This window comes from Ammospiza caudacuta, chromosome 30 (genome assembly GCF_027887145.1).
Source record: "Ammospiza caudacuta isolate bAmmCau1 chromosome 30, bAmmCau1.pri, whole genome shotgun sequence".
Lineage (NCBI taxonomy): Eukaryota > Metazoa > Chordata > Aves > Passeriformes > Passerellidae > Ammospiza > Ammospiza caudacuta.
In genome coordinates this window covers 2,313,237-2,338,098 of record NC_080622.1, presented here as the reverse complement: position 1 = coordinate 2,338,098, position 24,862 = coordinate 2,313,237, and the positions used below count along the sequence as shown (strand labels likewise).

At 50.0% G+C, this 24,862-nt stretch overlaps 2 protein-coding genes across 4 annotated transcripts in view; one reads left to right on the top strand and one right to left on the bottom strand.

Annotated features, from left to right (window-relative positions):
• Positions 1 to 315: 315 nt before the first annotated feature.
• Positions 316 to 4,298, bottom strand: C30H1orf43 (chromosome 30 C1orf43 homolog). 2 transcript variants are annotated; one of them, XM_058821639.1, is made up of 7 exons: positions 4,170 to 4,298; positions 3,707 to 3,808; positions 3,430 to 3,538; positions 3,218 to 3,271; positions 2,339 to 2,505; positions 2,159 to 2,217; positions 316 to 1,394 (listed from the first exon to the last, which is right to left on the bottom strand). In XM_058821639.1, exons 1-7 carry the CDS (start codon positions 4,236 to 4,238, stop codon positions 1,196 to 1,198), a joined length of 759 nt encoding a protein of 252 aa, XP_058677622.1. In that variant the 5' UTR covers positions 4,239 to 4,298; the 3' UTR covers positions 316 to 1,195. The 2 variants fall into 2 exon arrangements, with proteins under 2 accessions (XP_058677622.1, XP_058677623.1); XM_058821640.1 differs by having other exon boundaries at positions 1,194 to 1,394; positions 2,133 to 2,217.
• A 51-nt stretch (positions 4,299 to 4,349) lies between these two features.
• The window catches only part of UBAP2L (ubiquitin associated protein 2 like), a 30,409-nt gene continuing 9,896 nt past the window's right edge, over positions 4,350 to 24,862 (top strand). The window contains exons 1-15 of one of the 2 annotated variants that reach the window (XM_058821913.1): positions 4,350 to 4,448; positions 8,103 to 8,232; positions 8,754 to 8,831; positions 9,907 to 10,017; positions 12,368 to 12,536; positions 12,826 to 12,921; positions 13,616 to 13,661; positions 14,197 to 14,306; positions 15,828 to 15,887; positions 19,104 to 19,156; positions 20,564 to 20,649; positions 21,099 to 21,270; positions 22,093 to 22,294; positions 23,442 to 23,719; positions 24,210 to 24,382. In XM_058821913.1, the coding sequence (XP_058677896.1) occupies positions 8,143 to 8,232; positions 8,754 to 8,831; positions 9,907 to 10,017; positions 12,368 to 12,536; positions 12,826 to 12,921; positions 13,616 to 13,661; positions 14,197 to 14,306; positions 15,828 to 15,887; positions 19,104 to 19,156; positions 20,564 to 20,649; positions 21,099 to 21,270; positions 22,093 to 22,294; positions 23,442 to 23,719; positions 24,210 to 24,382 (1,724 nt within the window). In that variant the 5' untranslated portion in view covers positions 4,350 to 4,448; positions 8,103 to 8,142. Of the gene's footprint in view, positions 4,449 to 8,046; positions 8,233 to 8,753; positions 8,832 to 9,906; positions 10,018 to 12,367; positions 12,537 to 12,825; positions 12,922 to 13,615; positions 13,662 to 14,196; positions 14,307 to 15,827; positions 15,903 to 19,103; positions 19,157 to 20,563; positions 20,650 to 21,098; positions 21,271 to 22,092; positions 22,295 to 23,441; positions 23,720 to 24,209; positions 24,383 to 24,862 lie in introns of those variants that run through there. The other variant, XM_058821912.1, reaches the window with a different exon arrangement.

The following is a 24,862-nucleotide window of genomic DNA, read 5'->3' as shown; positions in this document are numbered from 1 at the left end:
CTGGCTACAACCTCCCTTCAGGAAGGTGTAGAGAGCAATAAGGTCACCTCCAAGCTTCCTCTTCTCCAGGCTAAACAACCCTAGTTCCTTCAAACATTCCTCACAGGGTTTGTGTGTTCCCAGCCCCTCACGCATCTCAACATCCTTCCTAAACAAAGGAGCCCAGAACTGGACACAGCACTCAAGGTGCAGCCTCACCAGCACCAAGTACAGGGGAAGAATGACCTCCCTGCTCCTGCCGGCCACACCATTCCTAACGCAGGCCAGGATGCCGGGATACGGGGAGGGGAGGGGCCCAGCAGTCAGAGGCCAGTGGCACGCATCCTACTTGAGCTAAACTGTCATTTTATTAAACAGTAATTAAAAAGTGCCGAGGTCTGCACCCTCCACTCTGTGCTGCCCACGCCACAGGGTCGGGTGAGCTGCTGCCAGCGCTGCCCTCAGCCTGGCAGGACGCAGACTCAACGTGGGGGCCACGAGCTGTGAGCCCCAGGAGCTCGGCAGACGCTGGCATGCGAGGCGCTGGTGAGAGTGGGAGCAAACACCCCCTTGGCAGAACAGATGGGACATTGAACACCGCTCTGTCCCCTCCAGACGTCCCCAAATGCCCTCTGGGTGCAGGAGAACGAGTAGAAACCTCAGCCCAAAGCGGTGGCGCAGCCGTGGTGCTAAGAACAGGCACCGCACTATTTCTACCCCATCCAGGAGCACAGGCAGGCTGGGCACAAAGGGCTGACAGCAGGAACGACGACGTCATGGGGAAAAGTGTTCACCCTTCAGAAAAAACAGACAAGTGGCTCCAGTGCCCAAGACCCTCACGGCCAGGACGGACAAACAGCTCCCGCCAGCTGCCGCAGGGAAGGGCAGGCGCAGGGGAGCGCTGGCTGGGATCCATGTCTTTATAAATAAGCTCAAGCTCATGAGTTTATTCACAGGGTCCAGGACAATGCAGGACTCAAAGGCTGGAGAGTCACAAGCCTGTGGCAGAGAAGGCTGTGGGGCTGATCCCCATGGGCTCAGCAGCTCCAGAACGGGTTCCTGGTGAGGGCCAAGCTCCAGCAGCTGGAATGGAGCCCTCCTCGAGTGATGACCTCCAGAGTGGGCTGAGGGGGAGATCTGAGAGTGCAGCCGGTTCCTCTCAGTGCTGCCTGCACTGCAGCCCAGACCCCCGCAGCAAACCCAGCCCCCTGCACGCTCACAGGGTGCTCTCCAGTGTGTTGTAGTTGTCCTTGAAACTCTTCAGCTCCAGGAAGTGTTTGGCACGTTTGCTCTTCTGGCTGGAAGGAAGGTAGGTGACCTGGATGGTGGTGGGGCTGGAGGCTTCAGGGGACAGCGTGAGGTCCTTCACTGCTGACTGGTGCTGCCTCTGGCTGCTGCCACCCCGGGCCTTGGTGCTGTGGGCAGAGAAGAGGCACCATCACTGCTCAGCTGCTCAGCCTGTGTGTCTGTCTGTCTGTCTGTCCAACACGAAGCAAATCTGCTTTTGTGATGACAGTGTCACAGACATCTTTTATGAAAAATCCTGTCCTTAGGATTTTTCCTCCTGAGAAGCTGGGAGGCCTCAGGAATGAAATGTAAACAATGATTATCTGCTGCTGTGGAATGCAACAGGTGGATCTGGGATTGGTCTCATGTGGTTGTTTCTAATTAATGGCCAATCACAGTCAGCTGGCTCGGACTCTCTGTCCAAGCCACAAACCTTTGTTATCATTCCTCTCTATTCTATTCTTAGCCAACCTTCTGATGAGAACCTTTTCTTCTATTCTTTTAGTACAGTTTTAATGTAATATATATCATAAAATAATAAATCAGCCTTCTGAAACATGGAGTCAGATCCTCATCTCTTCCCTCATCCAAGAACCCCTGTGAACACGGTCACAGCACTCACTGAGGTCTTGGCATCAAAAGCTGCTGGTTCTGTGCAAGTCCCTGACTCAAGGGGGTCAGGACAAGCAGGAATGGTGACTGTGACCATGGAACAAACCCAAAGTGCAGTAATGGATGGGCTGCAAGGAAGGAGTGACCCCAGAGGGACAGATGGGCACAGACAGCTCCTGTCTCAGATGACACCTGTGCCCTAAACCCATCTCTGTCCACACCTTCCCACGGGCTGCAGGGGCCCAGGAACTCACCACTGCATCTGGCCAGCAGCACTTACATGTTTGCCAGTTCATTCAGAGCTTCCTCATACTTCAGATATTCTGTTTTCCCAAAGACCTGGACACAAACAGAAAACACCACGGAACATGGAGCTGCAGCGGGCGTGTGAGCTCAGTCCCAGCAGCAGGGCAGGGCACAGGAATGCCCTGTGGGCACAGCGGTGCCCCCCAGCACTCACCCCCGTGCCATAGCGGGCGCTCTCGTAGCCGTCCAGCAGGGTGTCGATCAAGGCCTTGTGGATGCCCTTGAAGGAGGAGCTGGAATTCCTCAGCTCCAGCAGGTAGGCACAGAAATTCTTCCCTATTAAAGACTTTGGGTAGCGAGCCTCTGCTTGGAAGGGGATTTCTGGAAAAAGGCACAGGTAAAAATGCTTGTGCTCATCCCTCAGGTCAGGAAGCACTGCCTGGATAAATTCATATCCATGCCCCAAGCCCCAGCACATCCAACCCTAAAGCCACCAGTGGGAGGCTGCTCTCTGTGGGCTGTGAGAATGGCCCTAGGTTTGAAGGAATAGAGAAGAAAATGCCAGAAGTAATTTCCCTCCCATTACTTTTGAATCCGAGCAGTTCAGCAGTGGCACAGTGGCATCTCTGTGTGCTTTCACACCAGTGAGTGTGAAGGAACTTGCCTTTCCCCATCAGGGCTGAGTAACCTGCATTGAAGGGCAGGTGTGTGTCAGCTGGGGTTCCTTTCTGTCAGAGCAATGTGGTTTTTGTGTCTCTGGCCCTAAAGATTAATTTCTCAGTGATTCACTGATTGGTTTCTGTGCTGCTGCCTATGCCATGGTTTTGAGGGCCTTTTTTCTGTTTGTTGTTGTGGAGTTGGGCTTGGCTGCTGTTTCTCATGCAGGTGCTTGTCTCAGGCAAGCTGAGAACAGCCTGAGCAGCCCCAAGAAGAAGAGTGCTTGCTTAGGAGGAACCTTCCTGCATGCAGGGTGTCATTCCTTTTGTGACAACGGCAGCAGAGAAGTGGGAGAAGTGACTTCTCCTCCCCAGTGAGCACCTGGCACCCTCATTCAGGGTCCATCTGCACCCTCTCTTGCCCTGGGCTCCCTCACCTGATGTCCTGATTGCATCCAGTGCCTTCATCCTGTACAGGTAGTTATAGCAGCCTGGAAAAGAGAAAGCACAACCTGAGATCTCTGCAAACCTTGGAGGGAAGTGGGGAAAGGGAAAACAGGACAAGAGACACCATTTCATGTGGCAGGACAGCAACAGGAGCAGTCAGAGGCGTCAGGGAGCAGTGCAGGACAGAACTCTGGCACAGTACCTGGTGTCTCCAGCTGCAGGAGCCGCCCATCATCCTCTGCCAGCAGCCGTGGCTCGTACTTGATGTCCTGCACCCTGGACAGTCGAATGTCAATCTCTTCCTTTAAATCCTGTACAGCAGCAAAACAACGTTTACACACCACTCCCTTTGTTTGTGGGATCAAAGGGACAAGAACAGCCCTAGATAAACCCTCCCCACTGCCTCTCACCACTCTGAGGCAGCAGCTCCTGCACGTCCCTCCAGGCCCGGATGGGTGCAGGGAATGGAGAATACCCACCTTGGGTGCGTGCTGCCCCACAGGCACGTGGGGGCCGCGGCGGGACTTCATGGCGAAGCGCATGATCTGGCGTTTCACGAAGATGAAGAGCAGCACAAAGACCTGCGGAGCGCCAGCGGGGCGAGGGTCAGGGGTGCGCACTGGGGGAGGTCTCACAGCCAGCCCGTGCCCACCCCTCCGCCCCCGGCGAGCACAGAGCTCCCAGTTCAGCCCTCTGGGACACCCAGGTCAGCCTCACGCCCTCCCCATCTCCACAGAGCTGCCCCTCCCCGCCCCACCGACCCCATGAGAGCCCCGAGCCCGACTCCGAGGGGCTCCCCACAGGCAGCCCGGGCCGCATCTCACGGGAGCCGTTTCGCCCCCTCAGGCCCGGGCCCACGGCAGCTCCACGGACGCGCCACGATCAGCCTCGCGGGGGCTCCACGGGCTCCAGCCCGCCCCGCCCCGTCCCGCCGGCGCTCACCAGGCTGCCGTAAGCCATGACCAGCACCACGTTGACCCCCGAGAGCCAATTGCTGCCGGCGCCCGCCATGCCCGGCCCGGCCCGGGGCCGCACAACATGGCGGCCACAAAGCCGCCCCGCGCGCCCACCACGTGACCGGAGGAACCGCGGCTCACGTGACCCGTACGGGGCCTCCGCAGCGGCCCCGCGTCCGTCACGTGCTCGGCGCGGGCGGCCCCGCCCCGCGCGGTCACGTGCCGGGGGCGGGGCCGGGGGAGTTGTCAGTGCGGGCGGACCCAGGTAAAGTTGCGGCGGCGGCGGCGGCGGCTCCGGTACCGCGCGGCCCCCGAACCCGCCCCCCGCCGGCTCCCGCCGCCGCCCCCCTGCCTGCCCGGCCTCGCCGCCTCCCGCCCGCCCGGCCCAGCTGCGGCCGGTGCCCCGGGGGCGGCTCTGAGCCCCGCCGCCGGCGCCGCTGGGCCCCGCGCGGCCTAGTGGGCCGGGCCGTAGCCGGGGGCTGGCGTAGCGCGCGGCCGCCGCAGGTGAGGCAGGCGGGCGGGCCGGCTGCGGGTGGGGGGGGTGAAATGGCGGCCGCGGCCATGAGGGCGGAAGCGGCCCGAACTCGCCCGCCTCTCCGTTGCGGGCCCGGCCTGGCGCCGCCGTGGGGGCTCCCGCCCGGCCCCGCCGGCTCCCTCCGCTTCGGTCCGGTTCGTAACCTCGTTATGAACCGCGGGTTGGGCCGCGGGGTCGGGCGGCTCCGACCTTGCCGCGCTCTCGGGGCCCGCCCGTCCCCGCCGCTGCCGGCGGTAACAATGGGAGCCGTGCTCCCGCCCTGCCGGGCTCCTTGCGGGCCGCCGGGCCCGCTCCTGCCGCCGCTCCTCGGGGCCGCCCCGTGGGCCGCGGCACGGCTGCTTCCGCTGCCCGCCTCAAATTCCCGGGCAGCGGCGGTTCGGGCGTCCTGCAGGAGCCCCGGGCCGCCGGTGCCGCCCTGCCCCACGTCCCTCCATGCCGGCCGGGGGCTCTCCCTGCGCCCTCCGGCCCGGAGAGCTCCCGAGCAAAGCGCTGCCTGTCGGTACCGAGTCGGGGTCTCTGATGGAATAGCCGGGAGCATCTCCCTCAAAAAGATCACGGTTTGCATACATGGAATGATTCGGTTTGCGGCCACCATGTCTTTGCTCTGGGGAAAACTTCTTGTGTTGATAACCCATTTTTTTGAGTCCTTATTCTGCCCCGTGTTGCAGGAAAAGCTTTGCCTTCTCTGGCCCTTTCCTTTCGGGCTTTGGGGCTTTTTTGTACACGTTATTAAGCTTTGTCAGAATGGGATGAAAATACCATTTTTCTGTACTAACACATCAGGAAACTGAAACTGGGATGTGCCAGGGCGAGCAGCAGCCAGCAGCTCTGGCACTGCCATGGGACCTACAGATTCTGGTTCTGAAACTGTAACTTCTCTGACGTTTCTAATAAAATGAACAGTTTGTTACATTTTTGTATCCCCTCATTTTCTGGAGGCTCCACACTTTCCTTGTGTAGTCGAGACTCTCCTCTTGAGGCCTGCTGGGAAGGCAGGGCTGAGAAGGAAAGGGGGTAACGGCAAATGTCTCATCTGATGCAGTGGCTTTGAGCAGAGGGTGTTGTAACCTGTAACTGTGAAGTTCCTTTGTTTTTCCTGAGCCCTGGAGTGCAGAGATGTTGCCCTGAGGTGTGAGCCATGCTCCAGTGTGAACTGGCCACCACTCCCTTGGGCTGGAGCTGCTCTTTCAGCTCTTGGTGCAGGTTTGCCCTTTCAAGGGAAGAGGAGGGATGCTTTCGATGAGAGCAGCTTTGCTCTGGGAAGTTGCAGGCTTTGGGGTTCTGTGGGGCACTGAGCTGATCCCCAGTTTCCCCGGTGAGGAATGAGTTCCCAGTAGCCAAGTCCTCTTTCCCCAAGGCTGCTGTGGGGTCTGCATGGGGACACCTCACCTAACAGCCCCACCAGAGTCGGCCTTTTTACCACAGATGGTTTTTTTATGGGTTTTCAGTATGTGAAAGGACAAATGCTCGTGTTCCTGGTGGCAGCTGCTGAGCAATGCCTGGGCTGCACAAGGTTTGGGCTCAGGCTGCTGGACCTGCAGCCCAGAGAAGCTGCAGCTTGGGTTTCTGGGTGAAATCACTTAAATCCCTTCCCTCTGGGCCCGTGGTTCTGTTGCTGGGTTGGTTTAGTACAACAAATTGGGTGTGAAACTTACAACTGGAAGAAAGCAAAAATAAATATATACCATGGGAACGGAGCCTGCCCAGAGGGGATGGCTGGGGATAGAAGGCTTTTTCTGCTCTGCCTTGGCACAAGTGCAGGCTTGGTGCTCTTCCTTGTACCTCTGGGGTTCCTGGTAGCTTGGATTGTTTCCTCAGAAGGGACCTTGGCACTGGATAGCTGTAAAACTGTGATGTGACGTTGCCGTGAGGCATGGGTGGCTGTGAGGGGGGAATTTGAAGGTTTTGTGGGGAGCTGCAGGAGCAATTGCACAGAAATTGCCTGCAGAGAAAGGCCAGGCACTGGTGGGAGCAGCTGTGGGCGTGTAGAGGCAATGTCAGGAGGGATTTCTCACCAATTCAAACTTCAACAGGAGATTCCCCAGCTTTTCCTGCACTGTTTGCTAATGCTGCTTCCTTGGTACTCTGTGTTTTCCCTGTGCTGTCCTGCTCATGGACAGCAGTGTTTCAGATCAGATCCTGCACTGGCTGTCTTGCTGAGCTCTCTGCTTTCTGTTTCTGCACTCTGTGGCTCCTTCCCATGTCCCTTGTGTCTGCAGGCCCTGCTGCTTTGGGTGAAGGCTTTGCAGTCTTAGAAATGAAATACAAAAATGTGAATTCTGTGCTTACTGAAATTTCAGGAGCTCAGAAGCTGACAAGTGCTGTGGGATGTCTCTCACATCCTTTTTGCCAAAAAGGCACTAAAGAGGGTAAAACCTCAGTGCTAATCCCTTTCCAACACCCCTGCCCTGAGGGCCAGTGTGAGTTTAGAAAACTCTGCTTGCTTTGGACCCTCCAACTTTTCTTGGGATTTTTTGCCTCAAGCAGTGTTATCTAACAGTGTTACTGGCTGTTATTCCTTGCAGATATCTTATTCACATTTTAGTATGTTTGTGATCAAAAATACTAGGAAAAATTTTCGTTTTCCAGTTCAAGGGAATAATTTAAATAAGCAAAAATAAGCACTTCTTCAAGGGCAGGTTTTCCTTAAAACAAAAATTCCACAGACCTGCAGCACCTCTTATTGCTGGAGCATTTTTGCAAGAAAAGAAAGGAGAAGGGAAGTAGCTGATGTGTCTGAGGGTCTGAGATGCTCTGTCCTGCAATTGATGTTTTTTTGAAGCTTTTTTCAAGCCTTCCTGCTCCATTTGATGGCCACAGCCTCAGCTTGGGTGCATGGCAGATCTGTGCCCACTCACACGTGTTCCAACAAGAAGTTGTTAAACTCTTTGCCTCAAGTCCAGGGAATGGCTTCAAACTGAAGGAGGGTTAGTCTAGATTACCTGAAAAAGAGGTTTTTTACATTGAGGGTGGTGAGGCCCAGAGAAGCTGTGGCTGCCCCACCTCTGGAAGCATTCAAGGCCAGGTTGGATGGGGTTTGGAGCTACCTGGGCTGTTGGAAGGTGTCCCTACCCATAGCAGGGGGGTGGAACTGGGTGAGCTTCAAGATCCCTTCCAACCCACACCAGTCTGTGATTTTCCTTTGTCTCCTGGTGCCTGATTGCTCCCACCTGGATGCAGGTGACACTCCAGAGAGAAACCTCAAGCAGTACAAGTGGCCATTTTGTCTTGGGAGCACGTGGTGGTTTTGGGGAAGTGCTGGGGAGGGTGGGGACCTGCAGCAGCCATTGTGGCTGTGTTACCTTTGTGATTGTTCACTTTTGGTGCTGATTTTGTTTGTGGTATCTAACAGTGTGTTCTCTCTTCTCCCCTGGCCCACCACAGAGTTGAACCTTGTAAATACTGTTATTTGTATATACTGTAAATGATGACATCGGTGGGCACTACCCGAGCCCGGGGCAGCTGGGAGCAGACACAGACACAGAGCCAGACGCAGCACAAGCAGCGGCCACAGGTAAGGGCAGGCTCCAGAGAGCCCAGAGCAGACCTGGCTGCTCAGTGCTGACAGCTGGGCTGGCCTAAATGAGCTCCCCATGTGCCACAGGGTGCTGCTGGCACTGGGGTTTCCGTGTCTCTCTCCAAGTGGGAGCTGCTGCTCAAATTTAGTTTTATTTCCATTTGTCCGTTCCTCACACACTTTAATGAATGTAAGTGGCTGAGAAGACACCTGCAGTGGGTTGTGGTGGTGAGGTCTGCCCCAAAACAGATGTGGTTTGGGTGGCTGCTGTTCATGTGGTGCTATGAGGCCAGCAGATATATTCCTTCAACAGTATATCCCTTTCTTCCAGACTCTTCTTCTTTCTTCTTTTTCATCTCACTTTCTCCCTGGAGTTCTCCTTCTCTGGCCCTTGTTTTTGCCATATTGATTCCTTTCCAGGGTTTCCAGAGAACCTGGGGTAGCAGAATGGCTTTTTGAGGATGGTTTGGAAATGCACCACTCTGACAATGTGCTCTGTCTCTCCGTGCTTCCTTTAGGCTACTGCAGAACAGATTCGACTTGCACAGATGATTTCGGACCACAACGATGCTGACTTTGAGGAGAAGGTGAAACAAGTGAGTGTGAAAATGAAGGTGAACTCTGACAGGGAGCTGAGATCAGCACTGGGAGTAGTGTGAATGCTGGGGGGACACCTGGCTGCTCCCTGAATTTCCTTGGACTGCCTTTATAAAGCTGTATCATAGCATGGTTTGGGTCAGTAGGGACATTAAAGGGTATCCAGTTCCACCCCTGTGCTGTGGTGATCTCTTCCACTATCCCAAGCTGTTCCAGCAGTGCCAGAGCCTCACCACCCTCACAGGGAAGAATTTCTTCTCAATAGCCTGTATGGCTGCCCTCTGGCAATGGAAAACCATTCCCCTGTTCTGTCACCCCAGGCCCTTGTCCAAAGTACCTTTTCAGCCCTCTTGGAGCCCCTTTAGGCCCTGGAAGGGGCTCTGAGGTCTCCCTGGAGCCTTTACTTCTCTAAGCTGAGCACCCCCAGCTCTCCCAGCCTGTGCCCAGAGCAGAGGAGCTCCAGAGCCCTCAGATCATCTCTGTGGCCTCCCCTGGGCTCACGGCAGCAGCTCCTTGTCCTCCCTGTGCTGGGGAGCCCAGAGCTGGAGGCAGCTCTGCAGGGCAGGGTCTCAGCAGAGCAGAGGGGCAGAATCCCCCCCTCACACGCTGCCCACGCTGCTGGGGATGAGCCCAGGTCAGCGTTGACTTTCTGGGCTCCCATGTGGCCAGGTTTTACTGTTTTCTCAAACCCCAGATCTTTCTCCTCAGGGTTGCTCTCCATCCATTCTCCCCAGCCTCCCAGCCTGTGTTTTTGTTTGGCCTTGCCTTGATTTGGGTGCAGCAACTTCTGTGGTGCTGAACTTTCAGTTTGTTTGTGCAAGTAACAGTGTTATCCTGAGCAAAGGAGGTTGTAGTGGGAGGAGGGTCATGGTAAAACAAACACTCAAAAATTCACATCTTGTGTTGAGGAACACAGTTAAGCTGAGAAGGCTGGGGAGATTCCCTACCCCTTCAATTTTTTGTTGAAAGGTGTCTGGTTTGGGATTGAACTCCCTTGCCTCCTGAGATAGCCATAGAGTTTTTGGTGCCATCTTGGTTTGGAACGTGCTGACCATGGTGTTGTTTTCTCTGCAGCTGATTGACATCACAGGCAAGAACCAGGATGAGTGTGTGATTGCTCTGCATGACTGCAATGGGGATGTCAACAGAGCCATCAATGTGCTGCTGGAGGGCAATCCTGACACGGTAGGGCTGGCTCCTGCAGATCTCCTGAGGTCTGGCTCAGTCTGACTGCCTGTTTGCAGCTGAGGCATCCAGGAATGTGCAGATAAGGAGAGCCACTGTGGCTGACTAGTTCCACAGTGTGGCTGTGACCTGGCTGCTGAATGCTGCTCTCTGTGGGCTGTGAGAATGGCCCTAGGTTTGAAGGAATAGAGAAGAAAATGCCAGAAGTAATTTCCCTCCCATTACTTTTGAATCCGAGCAGTTCAGCAGTGGCACAGTGGCATCTCTGTGTGCTTTCACACCAGTGAGTGTGAAGGAACTTGCCTTTCCCCATCAGGGCTGAGTAACCTGCATTGAAGGGCAGGTGTGTGTCAGCTGGGGTTCCTTTCTGTCAGAGCAATGTGGTTTTAGTGTCTCTGGCCCTAAAGATTCATTTCTCAGTGATTCACTGATTGGTTTCTGTGCTGCTGCCTATGCCATGGTTTTGAGGGCCTTTTTTCTGTTTGTTGTTGTGGAGTTGGGCTTGGCTGCTGTTTCTCATGCAGGTGCTTGTCTCAGGCAAGCTGAGAACAGCCTGAGCAGCCCCAAGAAGAAGAGTGCTTGCTTAGGAGGAACCTTCCTGCATGCAGGGTGTCATTCCTTTTGTGACAAAGGCAGCAGAGATGCAAGTACTGTTACAGAGCAAGAAAAAACCTGGGAATGTGAGATCCTTCCAAACCACTGCTGCTATCACATATCCTCCTGGCACCCTGGTTTGCTTGGAGCCAACTCAGCTCTGAGTTGAGAGTCTAAATATCATTTTAGAATATTCTGCTTTAGCTCATTTTTTTTCCCTGTGATGAGACCTGGGGGTATGTGGGTGAGCTGGACACCTCAGACTGTATTTTGTGTATTGCAGCTGCTCCCCAGTGTCTGGTTCTCTGCTTGCTTTGGCTTCACACAAGTTCTGTACAACACATGTATGCATTCCTCCTTGTCTTTAGGAAGCCCTTTCCATTGATAACTGAATGAAGTAGCTTTTGGAAATCCTTTTAGAAAAGGGAATGATAGGGATGTGCATTTCTGAGGTACAGCTGTGTTCTCCTGCACATCTGTTGTAACCAGTGACTTCTAGTCAGGAACCCCTGCTATCACAGCAGTTTAGTTAGGTGGAGAAACACATTGCTCATGAGAGCAGCATCCAGGACAGTGTGCAGCAGGAGCTCCTGCAGGGCAGGGCCATGGAGAGGCAGGCAGGGTGGAAGAAATGCTGGGCTGTCACTGATCCAGGCTGGTGGCCTTGTGGTCACAGCATCTCTGAGCACAGGCAGCCCCTGCAGTGCCATTGGTCAGCACCTTGGAGCTGCTTCTGGGTCTGGTTTGTGCAGCAATCCCAGAAAGGGAATTTTTTTACAAGAAACAGACCTATTAGTTGCTTGGGTACTCTGGTGCTGAAGACAGCTTGCCTGCTGAGCTAGACACTGTTAATGTACTGTGTTTCAAACAGTAAAGGAGCAGGTATGATCTTAGCATTAAATTAAACTTGATTTTAAAAAAACATTTACTTGAAAAATTTTTATTTGGAATACTGTGATTTTAAAGTTTATTTCTAAGCCAGATTCCTATGGAGAAAGACTTGGAAGCCTTGGGTTTGATGGCAGTTTGTGCCACTGTGTTGTTGGGGTTTTTGTCACTGTCCCTGCATGCTGCCATTGAAACCCAGCTGTCTGCCAGTTGTTTTCAGGTGATTGTAAAGGACTTAAGACTATTTTTAATTGTTCTAACAGTGTGCAGCTTCAGTTTAAGAGTGTGAAACCACTGCAACTGTTAGAAGATACATGGGTGCAGGCCCATGGCAGTGAGCTGGATGCAGACTCAACATTTTGCAGCTGAACTTGGTTAAATTCTGTGATGCTTCTCTCCATCTCAGATGATATTTAAGGGAGAGGTTTTGTGAATAACTTTGCATCTGCTGAAAGAACTTAGCCCAAATGTTGACTGCAGATCACTATGAAACATTTACCTGGGTTATTCTGAGAGCTTCTGGTGAGCTGTGTGAAATGACAGGGTTTTTTTCCCCCTAAGCAAGGTAAATATATCCATGTTTGAATTCTAGAAGTATCATGCCATCTCTGTTGAAGAATTTTAGTAGATCTTTGCAGAAATGGAATAACTCATCTCCTGTTACCTCAGATTGTGTGCTGTAAGAAAGCTTGGCTTGAAGGAGGATGATGTGATGTGTGTAGACTGATAGACTCTTAAAAAATTGATCTGGAAATCGTTTTTGAGGAGACCCCTGTTACATTCTCTGTAGCATGTTTGAATCTTCACGTATTTGCACCTTTCATGGATCTAACTGGCATTCATTTCTTTCCCCTCTGCAAACCTTCAGCATTCCTGGGAGATGGTTGGGAAGAAGAAAGGTGTCTCAGGACAGAAGGAGAGTGGACAGACAGAACCCAGTGAAGAAAGCAAAGAGAACCGGGATCGGGAGCGGGATTTCAGCAGACGACGTGGAGGGCTGCCGAGGCGAGGCCGAGGTGCCACCCGTGGAAGAGAGTGTATGGAGCTTCCCTTTAATAACCCCAAAACCCTCCCACTGAAGCACTGTGATGTGTAACAGCTGTCAGCAGAGCTTTTTGGGCAGACACATCTGTGTGTGTGGATCTGTTCAATGCTCCCCTGTCTGAGATGATTCTTTGCGTGATGGCCTCACTATCAGCTTAAATCAGCAGTTCAGGGAGCGTGTGGTGATCTGCTCCCCCACACAGCCACGGCATTTTGGGGTTTGAGATGTGGTTTAAAGCAGGATGAGTCTTGAAGTTGTCTTTGCTTTGTTCTGTCTTTCAGTTAGGGGCCAGGAGAATGGATTAGATGGTGGTAAGAGTGGAGGATCGTCTGGAAGAGGCACGGAAAGAGGGAGGCGGGGACGTGGCCGAGGCCGAGGTACACATGGGATGTGGGGTCCTCAGGGGGTGGGAGGAGGAGAATTTTAGCAGTAAATCTATCTCCCATGAAGGTTCCAAAGCCTCTTCTATGGGAGGAATTGCCAAACTGAGCATATGCACTTGATTTTTCTATTCTTGTGCTTACTTTTAGTACCTACATGTTGCTTTCCCATCTTAAAGATGATAGAAACAGCACCTGGTTCTTGGAGTTAGAATAAAATAAGTGCTTTATTATAGAGGTGGGCAGTTAAAAACTCAGGGTTAACTTATTTTAGCAGGTGGCCAATAGCTTGTTAGCAGCAGAACCTGCCTCCTCATCATTCTTATATATGTGTCTGAGCACCACCACTGCTTGGACTTTAAATGCTTGGGGCAGAAATTAGTTTTACCCCAAAAACTGCTGCTTAGGAATTGTTGCTGAGGTCACATACTGCAGAAATCAGAATCTGGGGTCCAGTACTTCTGATTTGTGCCAGCTGAAAACCTCATGTTAGCCTGGATTGATGCACTGCTAATCATGCTGCCGGCCAGCTGAGGTCACTCCCACACATCAAAAGATGTTGCTGGCAATCCCATCAACCCAGGAAAATCCTCTCCACGTTCATATTCTGGACCTGTGTGTGTTGTTCAAGTGTTTCTTTGCCCAGGGATGTAGAGCCAAGGGGCAGCAGTGCATGTGTGTGTGTTTACAGGTGGCTCTGGACGGCGAGGGGGAAGATTTTCTGCCCAAGGCATGGGGTAAGTTTCACTGACATAAAGCACAGCAAAAATAAAAGTCTGTGCATGAATGGTACTCTTTGTGTCAGTCATTTCTGTTCCCTTCTTTTTTGTTGTTTTTGTTTTGTTTGGTTTATTTGTTTGTGTTTTTTTGTTTTCTTTAGGTTTTTATTTATTTTGTTGGGTCTGTTTAGTTTTTGGTTTTGTTGGGTCTGTTTAGTTTTTGGTTTTGTTGGGTCTGTTTAGTTTTTGGTTTTGTTGGGTCTGTTTATTTTTTGAGGATTTTTTTGTTTGGGTTTTTTTGTTTGTTTGGTTTTTTTTGTTTGTTTGGGGGGGTTCTTTTGGTTTTTTTGGGGAGGGTTGTTTGGGTTTTTTTTTTTTTTTGTTAATAAGGCCCAAGCTGCATCACAGTAACTTAAACTCGGGATGTCTGGTGTAGCTGAAGCTCTCTCTACTGAGAGAACTGCTTTGTGATACGTATTATATTCTGAATAAAATCAATTGCTTTCAAAACACTTTAACAGAGTTTCCATTTCCATCCTCTTGTTTCTTGCAGAACTTTCAACCCAGCTGACTACGCTGAGCCAGCCAGCACGGATGAGAACTACGGGAACAGCAACAACACGTGGAACAACACCGGGAGCTTTGAGCCAGATGATGGCACAAGTAAGAGCCTTCCCATGAGTGTGTGCTGCCTTGTAGTGACTGTGTGAGGGGGATTTGCCTCCATCCAGTTGCACTGAGGATGTTCTAGGCAGGTTTAGGCTCAGGGATGGAAGAACAGGTTGCTGGTTCAGAGATGGATTTCGGTGACCCTGGTACTTTGCACCCTTTGCACGTTGGAAACGGGAGCTGGGTGATTGCTCTGGGGTGAGCTTGTGGCTGCTGCTGCCTGACAGAGGCACAGAAACACTCACCTCTGTTTGTTTTCCTGTAGAAACCATGCTACTGCTTGGAAAGCAGCAGTATGTTTTCTTTTTTATAAACTGTAGTGTGATAGGCAGATCCAAGATCTCAAATGTTTGGTGCGTCCTCCAGAGAATTACTCAGGGTAGGATGTATTGCTCTTTATTTTGGTACTAAGAGCATTCTTGCTTTCATGGTCATCTTGCTCAAACCATGGTGGGGATAGGATTTTGTTACAGAAAGGAGCTGAAAGCAGTTCTGCTTCCTTCCTTCCTTGCTTCCAAGTTTGAAGCAAACTTGTTTGCTGGGTGATTCTGAGCACCCAGCTGCCCTCTGCACATTCTGCATTGGAAGACTGGTGCTCTGGGTTTTGTTTCATGTACGCACAATATTGAGAGCTCAGATTTTGCAGTGTGAGCATGGGACAGTCACAGTCCTTGACTGTAAAGAGCCTTTTTTGAGGGGGAAGGAGGGCAGGGCTCATTGGTGGTTTTGTTGTCTTTTTTATGGAGCAATCTGGCACCACTGCAAAGTCAAACTATTTTTCCACAATCACTGAGTATTTACTTAAATACCATGTCTTGGGTATAAGAAGCATCCATATCTGTGTTAATGGTGCTTTAGAACCTTTCCATGCTTTTTGGTTTTGCTGAAAAACTGATAGGTTTGGAAAGACAGTCCCATTATCTAGGGGATACCTTTTACCATAGTGTTGGTGTCAGGGAGAGGGGTGGTTCTTCTGTGTTTTCATGGGTTTTGTTTGGGTTTTGTTAATTTTTTTTTCTTCAGAAAACAGCTATTGTGGCAGGAGGGTTTTTTTATGAAACACCAGCAGACAGAGTGATCATCTTGGCAGCTGAGGAGGGGTTTTAAATACCAGAGCGAGTGGACACAGCTCTGTGTGCTGGAACTTTAACTGTCTAGTGGGAACAGGCTTCTGTTTGAATGGTTTTCATTTCCCTGTGTTGGTGTTTTGTGGAATTGTGGAATGAAGTGGGTTAGAGTGTGGTTAGTGGGAGGACTGAAGATTTTTCTGACAAACAACTCAGATTTGCTCTAGTACTACAACACAGCTGTAAAGTTTATTGTGCAACACCACTGGTCACCTGTGTTGTGTGTGGTTGTTTTGTTTGCAATTTAGTAGCCACAGGCATCTCTTTAAATTAATAATATCCACAGGTACAATGTGACTGGTGTACATGGGGGCAATGAAACTCACCTACACTTTTTTGAAGTCAAAATTTCACTGGTTGTCTTTCTTTTCTTTTTTTTTTGTTTCAGGACTTGATTTCATTGGGGGTGAGGGGTCAAATTATCCCCGAAAATTTGACACTGCTCCTGGTACGATACATCCAGGTGCACTAACTGCCCCGGATACCTTTACTTTATAGCTTTTTTAAAAAAATCTGAAATATCTGTGGATATGTCATTCTTCTCTCTCTTAATTTGTTCATTTGAATTAATATTTGACTTTGTTCTGACTGTGCTTTTACTAACGTTGACACCTTGAATGTAAATTGGGAGGAGCTAATAGCAATTCTTGTGGATTATGCAAATTTTAACTTCAGCCATTGCTTCTGGATGCCCAGAGCAGCTCTGGTGACAGAGGGCAGGAGGTGTGAGGCAGCTCAGTCATACTCCCTGTGTCTCACATACCCAAAACTGTGACTTGCTGGTGTCCCCGTGCCATTCCTCCTCATCCTCATTCCCTGCTGTTCCTGCTCAGGGTCACAGCCCTGCTGCTCTGCCTGGGCTCTCCCTGTGCTTTGCCTCTGCTTTTGGCTGCTGCTGGGTGAGCAGGGCCCAAAGGCTGCTCTGGCATGCTCAGCCTGCCTGGCTGCTCCTCTTCACCTCCCTGCAGCTGAAGATGATGGTGGGTTTGGAGATGACAGGGTTGCTTGATGGCAAAGCTGCTCTGTGCCTGCCACTTGATTTCCTGCTCAAATATCATCCTTAGGAGGCCAAAAGACACCCAGGAGGGGGATGCAGTTTGCTCACATCTACAGAATTCCATTGTGTCCATAATCAGGCCAACATCTTGTTGTCTCCTCCATCTAACCTGGGGTTTTGAAGTTGAGGCTAAGGGACTTTCCAGAAGAATTTGCCATTTTCCTCTTGAAGGTCAGGGCAGGAGGAGAAGTGTTGAGGCTGAGGAGTCTCTCCTGCAAGGGCCTTTAAGCAGGCAGACACATGGAGAGCTTCTGCTGTGTTGGAGCATTTTGGGTTAATCTTTAACTTCCCCAGGCAGCACAAGGCCATCTGCTCCAGCACTGCCATTGTGGTTTTGCTGCCCTTTGGCTTTGTTTGGATTAGCATTCCTTCGAGGTGCAGCGTGGGGGCCTTTGGGTGTGTTGCCTTCCTAGTGCAGGGTGACAAGCCTGCATCCATTCCTGCCTGCTGGGCTGTGGGAGGAGCAGGCTGGGTGCTTGTCTCCCAGTTTAAAATCAAGAGAGAGTGGATCTGGGGAGGGATTTCAAAAACTTAGAGACACAATGGGATTTTTTTTTTCCTTCACCACATTCATATTTGCACATGTTGTTGGCTTAATTTTATTTTTTTTTCCTATTTTTCTTGGTTTGAGGAGCTTAAAGACCAGCAGCTTTTTGAAGGGCTTGCTGAAAGCAGAGAGGAAGGCTTGCTGTTCACCACCCTTCTGAAATGGTGTTAGAGGGCTCAGGGTACTGCTTGTGTTGCAGCTCTCCCCTTCAGAAGAGCTTGATGGAGAGTGATAGAGTTGTTTTTTGTTTTTTTTAAAAAAAAAACCTCCCATGCTGTGCTAGTTGGGAGGTTTCTGGAGTGTTCCTGGTGAACACATCACAGATCTTTGATTCTCCATGTGCCCCTCGAGCCATGCTGAGTCAGTGTCTGCTCTTTGAGGAGTAGATTTGCTGGGAAAGCCCTGTCAATGGCTGTTCTTCATCTGCAGGGTTTCCTTCTGCTTTTAGTGCTGCTTTTCTTCTATTTCCCCAAACAAACAATACTTAAGAGCCCCATGCTATGTTCCTGCATGCTCACACTCTTGGGGCAGCTCTCCTGTCTTCCTGCTCTCTGGGCCAGCTGCAGGTACATCAGCTCCCACTTCACCTCTTGGGTCAGCCTTGGGCTGGAATGACCTTTCTGAGCCATAAAAATTTGGAAAGGAGCCTTCCCACTACTGCTCTAAAGGCACCAAAAATCTCAGAATTGTGGGAATTCAGGTTTCTAAACTGCAGATGGGTTTTGCATTGAATATGTTGATGGTTCTGGCTGTGGAGGAAGGGGCAGTGTGCCTAAAAACTTCTGGCACTCTGGCAAGTATTGTTGTATTAATATCTGTATTTCAAACTCAAATATATAAAACAGTAAATCCTGGGAGACTTCTTGAATTGGCTCAATTCATCAAGCAAGACAAAAAAAAGCAATGAAAAATGAATAATTCACTGATACTTATTTCATGTACTAGATCCCCCAAGTCTAGACAAGTGGTTATTTAAATAAAAAGTGAAGTTCTGTATGGGGAGATCTGTGTCCTGCAGAAGAGCTCAGAATGTTCTCCTTCCCCACTTGCTTTGTTTTATGCTGTAAAAGGGCTGATACCAGCTTGTTCCATCCAGTGAGTGTCTTCAGGATCAACCCTGCTGGTGCTCTCAGATTTTCTTGATCTGGTTTGTGTGAACTGAAAGCAAGCTGCACAAAATGGGACTGGCTTTATGCTCTCAGGTTTTTGGGGATGTGAAAGCTCCTGTTCTCTTCCCAAACCAAATTTTAGTTGTTAAATGGAATCTGAAACTGACACATAATATTCAAAGTACAGCAATTAAACTGTGATGGATGCAAGGATTGGAACAAGTTGAAAATGCAGCCAGGCAAAACTCTTTTTATTTTCTGGTAAATTTTTGCTCACCTAAGTTGTGCTGTGCTGGATTGCAGCTGAGGTTTCCTGCTTTTCTCCCTGGTACTTCAAGCTGCACACTTTGAGCATATCTCTGAAACTGGTCACAGAAAAGGCAGGAATTGCTTAGTGCCATAAATTTTCTTTTCTGAATCCCATTTGCCTGAGCACAGGAGGTTCTGGAGCACTGAGGTTTCAAAACTTTTTTTTTGTGGGGTGGAAGATGAACTATGGGAATAGCTCAGTTATCCTTAAGTTTTATAGAAACTTGAGGTTTACCTGGGTGGTGAAATCCTGTGCCAGAGCTGGCAGGAAGGGAGGAGCTGCTGGGGTAACACTGCTTGCACAAACCTACAGCTACTGCAGTACAAGGGGAGCCAGGAAAATGGCACAAGGAGGCTGGGGACAATGCTGGGGCTTCCTTGCAGAGCTCAGCTTCCCTTTTGGGTGTTGGGAAGGTGTGTGTTGCCCTGTCTGCCAGCCTGGCAGTCTCTTTTTCATCCCAGCAAGGCAGAGGGGATCCTATCTTGAGCATAAAGCCTGGGTTGAGGTTGACTGCTTTATCTTGTCTGATTGGCAATTAGAAATCCTCCTGGCTGCCTGCAAAGCTCCCCAGTGCTCCCCCAGCTATTGGACACAGAGCTTTGATGCATGCATAACTTCTGTACCTGTTGTTGCTCTTACAGGTGCATGGAGGGCGGCGACAGAAGAATGGGGCACGGAGGACTGGAATGAAGATGTAGGTATTTCCTGAAGCCATCTCCTCTGTGCATCTGCCAGCAGGCTGCTGTCCTGTCTGTACACACAGAGCTGCCAGCTCATCCTCCCCAAACTTTGGACAGAACCCCAGGAGCTCTGATGAATAAATAATTGTTGCATCTTCTGCAGGATGTGTGTTATAGAGCTTATGGCCCAAGCCTGGAGGAGATCTCCTGGGGCATTGAGGCTGGTCCTCTCATTTCCTGTAATTGCAAGATGAAATTATTCCAAAACTGTCCTGACTCCACACAGGGCTCTTGCTCCAGTGGTGTGGCAGTTGGGGAAGTTTTGCTTTTGATCACACCAGCAGCAGTTTCATGGTTTTGTGCACATCATGTGCCTCAGCTGGTCCTTGTGATTTGAATGGAAAAGAAGCTCTTGACTTGACCTTCTGCCATGCTCTTTGGTGTGTCTCACCACCTTGTGTTCTGTACCTCATCTCCTTCAGGAGAGAGTGGACATTGTTAGCACCCTCTCTTAATGCCTGTCTATAAATTTCTCTGAAATGGGCTTCAGTCCTTCTCTGAACTAAGGAGGGACTTCTGTTCTTGCAGATGGGAGCAGGGTTGGGCATTTTAGTGTGATTGTTAGTTCTGTGTGCTCATTTTGGTTCAGCTGACAAAATGGGCAAGCACAGCAAGAATGTGTTTGCCAGGCACCACCTGGGGAAGCACTGCTGCTGTGTTTGGAGATAGCAGCAGCTTTTCTTTGTTCAGTCAGGTCTCTGCTGGAAGGGAGCTTCTGAGAGCCTTTTTTACCCTCAGTGTGTGTGTGAGATGCTCTCAGAAGTTCTGGATTTACTTCTTAAACTCTGGCAGTTCAGTTTGTGGCAGTTCCTCAGTCTGGAATAGAAGCTGTTCATGTTCAGACATGTTTCAGGCCATGTTTCACAGATCCTTACTAACCTCCACCAGATTTTGAGCAATGTTATTTTCCCTTCCATGGCTGATCTGTTGGTCAGATCATCCAGGTGAGCCCAGATTACTGGAATCTTAGCTGTGGGTCCAAAGTTTCTCTTTGTTACAGTGCTTGCCCCTACTGTGCTGGGGCTTTTGCAGGTCAGTGCTGCATTCCACTGACTCAGAGCAACAGCCCAGAGTCCTGGGGCAGTCCTAGGGGATTTATGGACTATGGGAAATTTGTAGAAGCATTTGAGAGGTTTTCTTTCCCCACTGGCAGATGATTTGTGCACTTGCCTGAGAGAAACAAAGGAAATAGAATCTGATTCTTATGGGAGCCAAATGATAAAGAAGTTTCAGTCTAAGCACTTGAATTTTGAGTTTTTCTGTGGCTGTTTGTCTCAAACATTCATGTACTTTGTGTCATAGGGACTTTTATGAGGTGCTGTTCTCACTTTTGGATTCTTTTCTCCTTTTTTCTCTTTCAGCTGTCAGAGACAAAGATCTTCACAGCCTCCAATGTGTCTTCAGTGCCTCTCCCTGCTGAGAATGTGACAATCACAGCTGGACAAAGGTGAGAGCCCATGGTGATGCTGTTTACCTGGGAAAAGTGGCACATGAGTCTGGGAACAATTTGCCATCTTCAGCTAAACTTTTCTAGCTAGCTAAAATGCAGCAACTCTGAATGAGGTGGGGTGGATTTCAATGGAAGAGTTGATTTAGGAGTTATTGGGTCCTAGTCCTGGATTAGGAATAGAATTAGAATAGACTCTGTTGCTAGTTCTTCAGGTTTGGGGGCATTTTGCTGTGTTAAAATAATGTAAATTTAAAATTATTTAAAATCAAAGGCCATGCAGAGTCTTGCTTGGTCAGTCTGACTTTGTGAGGCTGCTGCTGGCAGTTGTGAGTTAGTGTTCTGTAGATTCCTTTAATTTGTAAAGTAAAATCTGTGAGGCTTGAGGCGGAATCTGTTCTCATGGAAGTGGGAGCTTTGCTAACCTCAGTGGGTCTTTGTCTACCCAGAATTGACCTGGCAGTCCTGCTAGGAAAGACACCCTCTTCTATGGAGAATGAGTCAACAAACCTGGAGTCATCCCAGACTCCTTCCCTGGCACAGCCACTGGTGTTCAGCAATTCTAAACAGAGTGCTCTATCCCAGCCTGCCTCTGGAAACTCCTTCTCTCACCACAGCATGGTAAGGAAATGCTGCTCTCTGCCAGTGGGTGTTTGCCTGAGGTTGCTTTTATCCCCTGTTGTTGTGTCTGTTTGGGTAATATAGGAAATACAATCCTGATGCTCTCTGCTTGGGTCTGGTAGAGTGAAATAATTTGCTAGTCTGCTTTAAAAGCAGTGGCCTGAAGTTCATTGCTCAACTTGAAATAATTGTGGTAATTCCTCCCCTGCTGCCCTTGTCAGATTTGCAGCACATGCTTCATTCCTGCTTAAAGGAAAAAAGGAAAAGCTCTTTTGGTCCAGGGCTTGCAATTCCAACAGTTTGAGAAACAGAACTGGTGTGGGATGGAATGCTGGCACCCACTGACAGGAGAAGGAAGGAGACATTGAGTCAGGGATCTGCATAGACTTGGGCAGATGCTGCTTTGTGTAACTTCAGCAAAAAGAAATAAGAATTGTTTACTTAATGGTGAGAGAGTTGAGGAAAGATTTTCAAAACCACATTAACTATAAAGCCAAGATTTCCTGATGTTTTTCTTTTAGTGCAACTGAATGCATTCAGTATGTTTTTTTAAGATCCTGTCTGTTAACCTCCTTTGTAACCCCCATGGCATGGGTTGGGCCAGGGATGAGCATACCTGTGTTCACACACGGTGGAGGCTGGGAAAGAAACTTCCTGCCAGCAGTGTGTGTGCATTTGGAGCTCCAGAGTGCTGAGTGAGGCACCCAGTGAGAAGCAGCAGGCTACAATGCATTTGGGATGATATTCAGAGATGTTCCTGTCCTCTGAGCCAAGTTCCAAGCCATGGCAGCCATTGACTTTTTCTCCTTGTTGAAATTGCAGGTGAGCATGTTGGGGAAAGGGTTTGGAGATGTCGGGGAGGCCAAAGGCAGCAGCACCACAGGGTCCCAGTTCCTGGAGCAGTTCAAGACAGCCCAGGCACTGGCTCAGCTGGCAGCTCAGCACACCCAGCCTGCTGGGAGCACCACTGCTGCTTCCTGGGACATGGCATCCACCACACAGACCTCGTCTCTGGTGCAGTATGGTAAGGAGGAGCTGCAGCTCCCACAGGGGAGGGAATGTGTTCCCCCAGAACTCTGCTGGGAGGGATTCAGCAGAGGGTCTGCTCACAAGCTCACAACCAGTTTAGCTGAGCTGGGAAAATTAAGAGAGCTGTGAGTGACATTAAAATGTAATAGTGTGTGTGAGTCTCTCTCTGTTCCTTTTATAATTGGAACAGTTGAATCTGTCATTCCAGACAGGTTCAGGGCCAGGGATCTGATGTTCCTGAGCCTCTTAGAGTGTGCAGAACTACTTCCCAGTGTAAAGCTGTGCCAGAAAAAGTTCTCGAAGAGCTGCTCTGGAGAATAGCTCCCAAATATGAGACTAGTCTGTCTCTTCTCCCTGCTGAACTCCTGTTATCTTTTAAGGGAATTTTAAGGGGATTTTCTGTTAAATGACAAGAAGTAACTCTGTCACTGGGCATGAGGGAATAAACAGGGATTGAGAGGCTCTTTCCAGATGAAAAGCTGAGTTTTGCTGTGGCTGAGTGCTAGTGTAATTTCCTTCAACTTGTGCTTTTTATAGGGAAATGGCTCTGGTTCAAATCTAAGCTGAAGAAAAATTGAGCCCTGTCCTGGTGACAGTCAGTGTTGGCAGCTTCTGATCGTCTCAGACAAGAAGCCTCACAGGAGAATAGGAGTTGATTTTGAATAAACTATGGAAAGGAAAGGCTTAGTCAGAGGAAGGTGGTTGCAAAACCCTGAGGGTAGGCAGCCCCAGGCAGTGATGTTGCTTGGAGATACCCAGTCCCTGCAGGAGAAGGGCAAGGCAGTGGAATGCAGGACTGTTAACAGAGCTGGGAAGTGCTCTGCAGGGCTGATATGCAGTGTCTCCACACGAGGGACTCTGGAGCCAAGCTTTTCTCGGAGAATGGAGGACTTTGCCAGGCAAGCTGGCTTTGTCCTGTAGGGGTGGTGGAAGCAACTGAGGGAAGAAGAGTTTAAAAAATCTTGGCTTTGATGGTAGTGAGAGTGTGAGGCTGGGAGCAGAGATGCTTAAGTTTTCTGCTGTCTAACAAGCTTCAGGATGAAACATCGAGGAAAAGGATTTATTTTTCTTGCTAAGTGCCAGAATTTGATTTATTTTTAAGGAAACAAACCCTGGTAACTCATCCCTGTCTTGTCCCATAGATCTCAAGAATCCAACAGACTCTTCTGTGCATAGTCCCTTCACCAAGCGTCAGGGCTTCACATCAACTTCAACCATGATAGAAGTGTTCATGCAGGAGAAGCAGCCTGTGGTGACTGCCTCCACAACCACACCGGCCCCTCCATCCTCACCACTGCCCAGCAAAACCAATCCAGTTCCCCAGATGTCTCCAGGCTCCTCGGACAACCAGTCCTCAAGTCCCCAGCCAGCACAGCAGAAGCTCAAGCAGCAAAAGAAGAAAGCATCATTAACATCAAAGGTGCAGTGGTGGGGAAGGAGACAACTGAGTTGTGTTAGAGCTGCAGAAACAGCCATTTGGGCTGCTCAGGGAGGGTTTGGGCTGCTTAGGGAAGGTCTGGGCTTGGCCTTCCTCTTGTTAGAATCATAGAATCATGAGGTTGGAAGAGACCTCTAAGATCATCGAGTCCAACCTATGCCCTAACACTGCACTTAGACTATAGTGCCAAATGCCATGTCCAGTCATTTTTTAAACACATGCAGAGATGGTGATTGTACCACCTCCCTGGGAAGAGCATTCCAGTAGGTTATTATTCATTCCAGTACTTTATTAGTTAGCAGTGAGTGCTTGTGGGGGTGATGGAGTTGTGTGCCTGCCTGGGTTGAACAGTGTAATTCAGGGGCTGCAAGCCTATAACTGCTACTGTGTGCAGGGAAACAAGGGTAATAAAGTCATTCTCTGGGCTAATCCCTGGGAATGATTGACCTGTTCTGTTGTTCCTGCCTTGCAGATTCCTGCACTTGCTGTGGAAATGCCTGGCTCCTCAGATATCTCAGGGCTAAACCTGCAGTTTGGGGCGTTACAGTTTGGTTCAGAGCCTGTTCTTGCTGAGTATGAATCGACGCCCACGACCAGCGCCGCCGTTAGCCAGTCTCAGAGCAGCCTCTACACCAGCTCGGCCAGGTGAGCACCAGGAGCCTTTAATCCAAGCAGGCAGCTTTGGGAGTTGGTCCTGTGGACTTGAGTTGTCTTGTGCATACTAGTAGACCCTTTCTGACCGTGCTTTGGTCACAAAGGGGGGACAATGTATGCAACAGCAAAGCACAAGTTGCCAGCAGACTCATAGGGCAGCTCTGTGGCTCTTTGGCCTGTGGTACTTGTACAGAAAATTGTTTTTCTGCTAGCCTTAAACTGTGTTGTTGAAAACACAGATGGGGAGTCCCCAGCACAACTGCTCCATGTCTCTAGTGAATAGATTGAGTACTTTGTCCTTCTCTTTGCCTTGGCAAACTGGTACACAGTGGAGTAGGAGCCTAATTTGTGATAGTGTGTTTGTCTTCTGTTGGGCTGACCCTCGGTAACTGGCCATCCCTTGAGTACTGGGACCTGAGTGGTGGCAGCTCATGAAGTGTTGCCTAAGGCACAGCATTGTGTAAGGCAAGG

What these genes read in the sequence shown, in the direction of transcription:
- C30H1orf43 (XM_058821639.1), bottom strand. Translation starts at nt 4,238, where the DNA reads ATGGCGGGCGCCGGCAGCAATTGGCTCTCGGGGGTCAACGTGGTGCTG. An exon ending in TCATGGCTTACGGCAGCCTG is followed by an intron (nt 3,809 to 4,169) that starts GTGAGCGCCGGC and finishes GGCGCTCCGCAG; the next exon opens with GTCTTTGTGCTGCTCTTCAT. An exon ending in TGGGGCAGCACGCACCCAAG is followed by an intron (nt 3,539 to 3,706) that starts GTGGGTATTCTC and finishes GCTGCTGTACAG; the next exon opens with GATTTAAAGGAAGAGATTGA.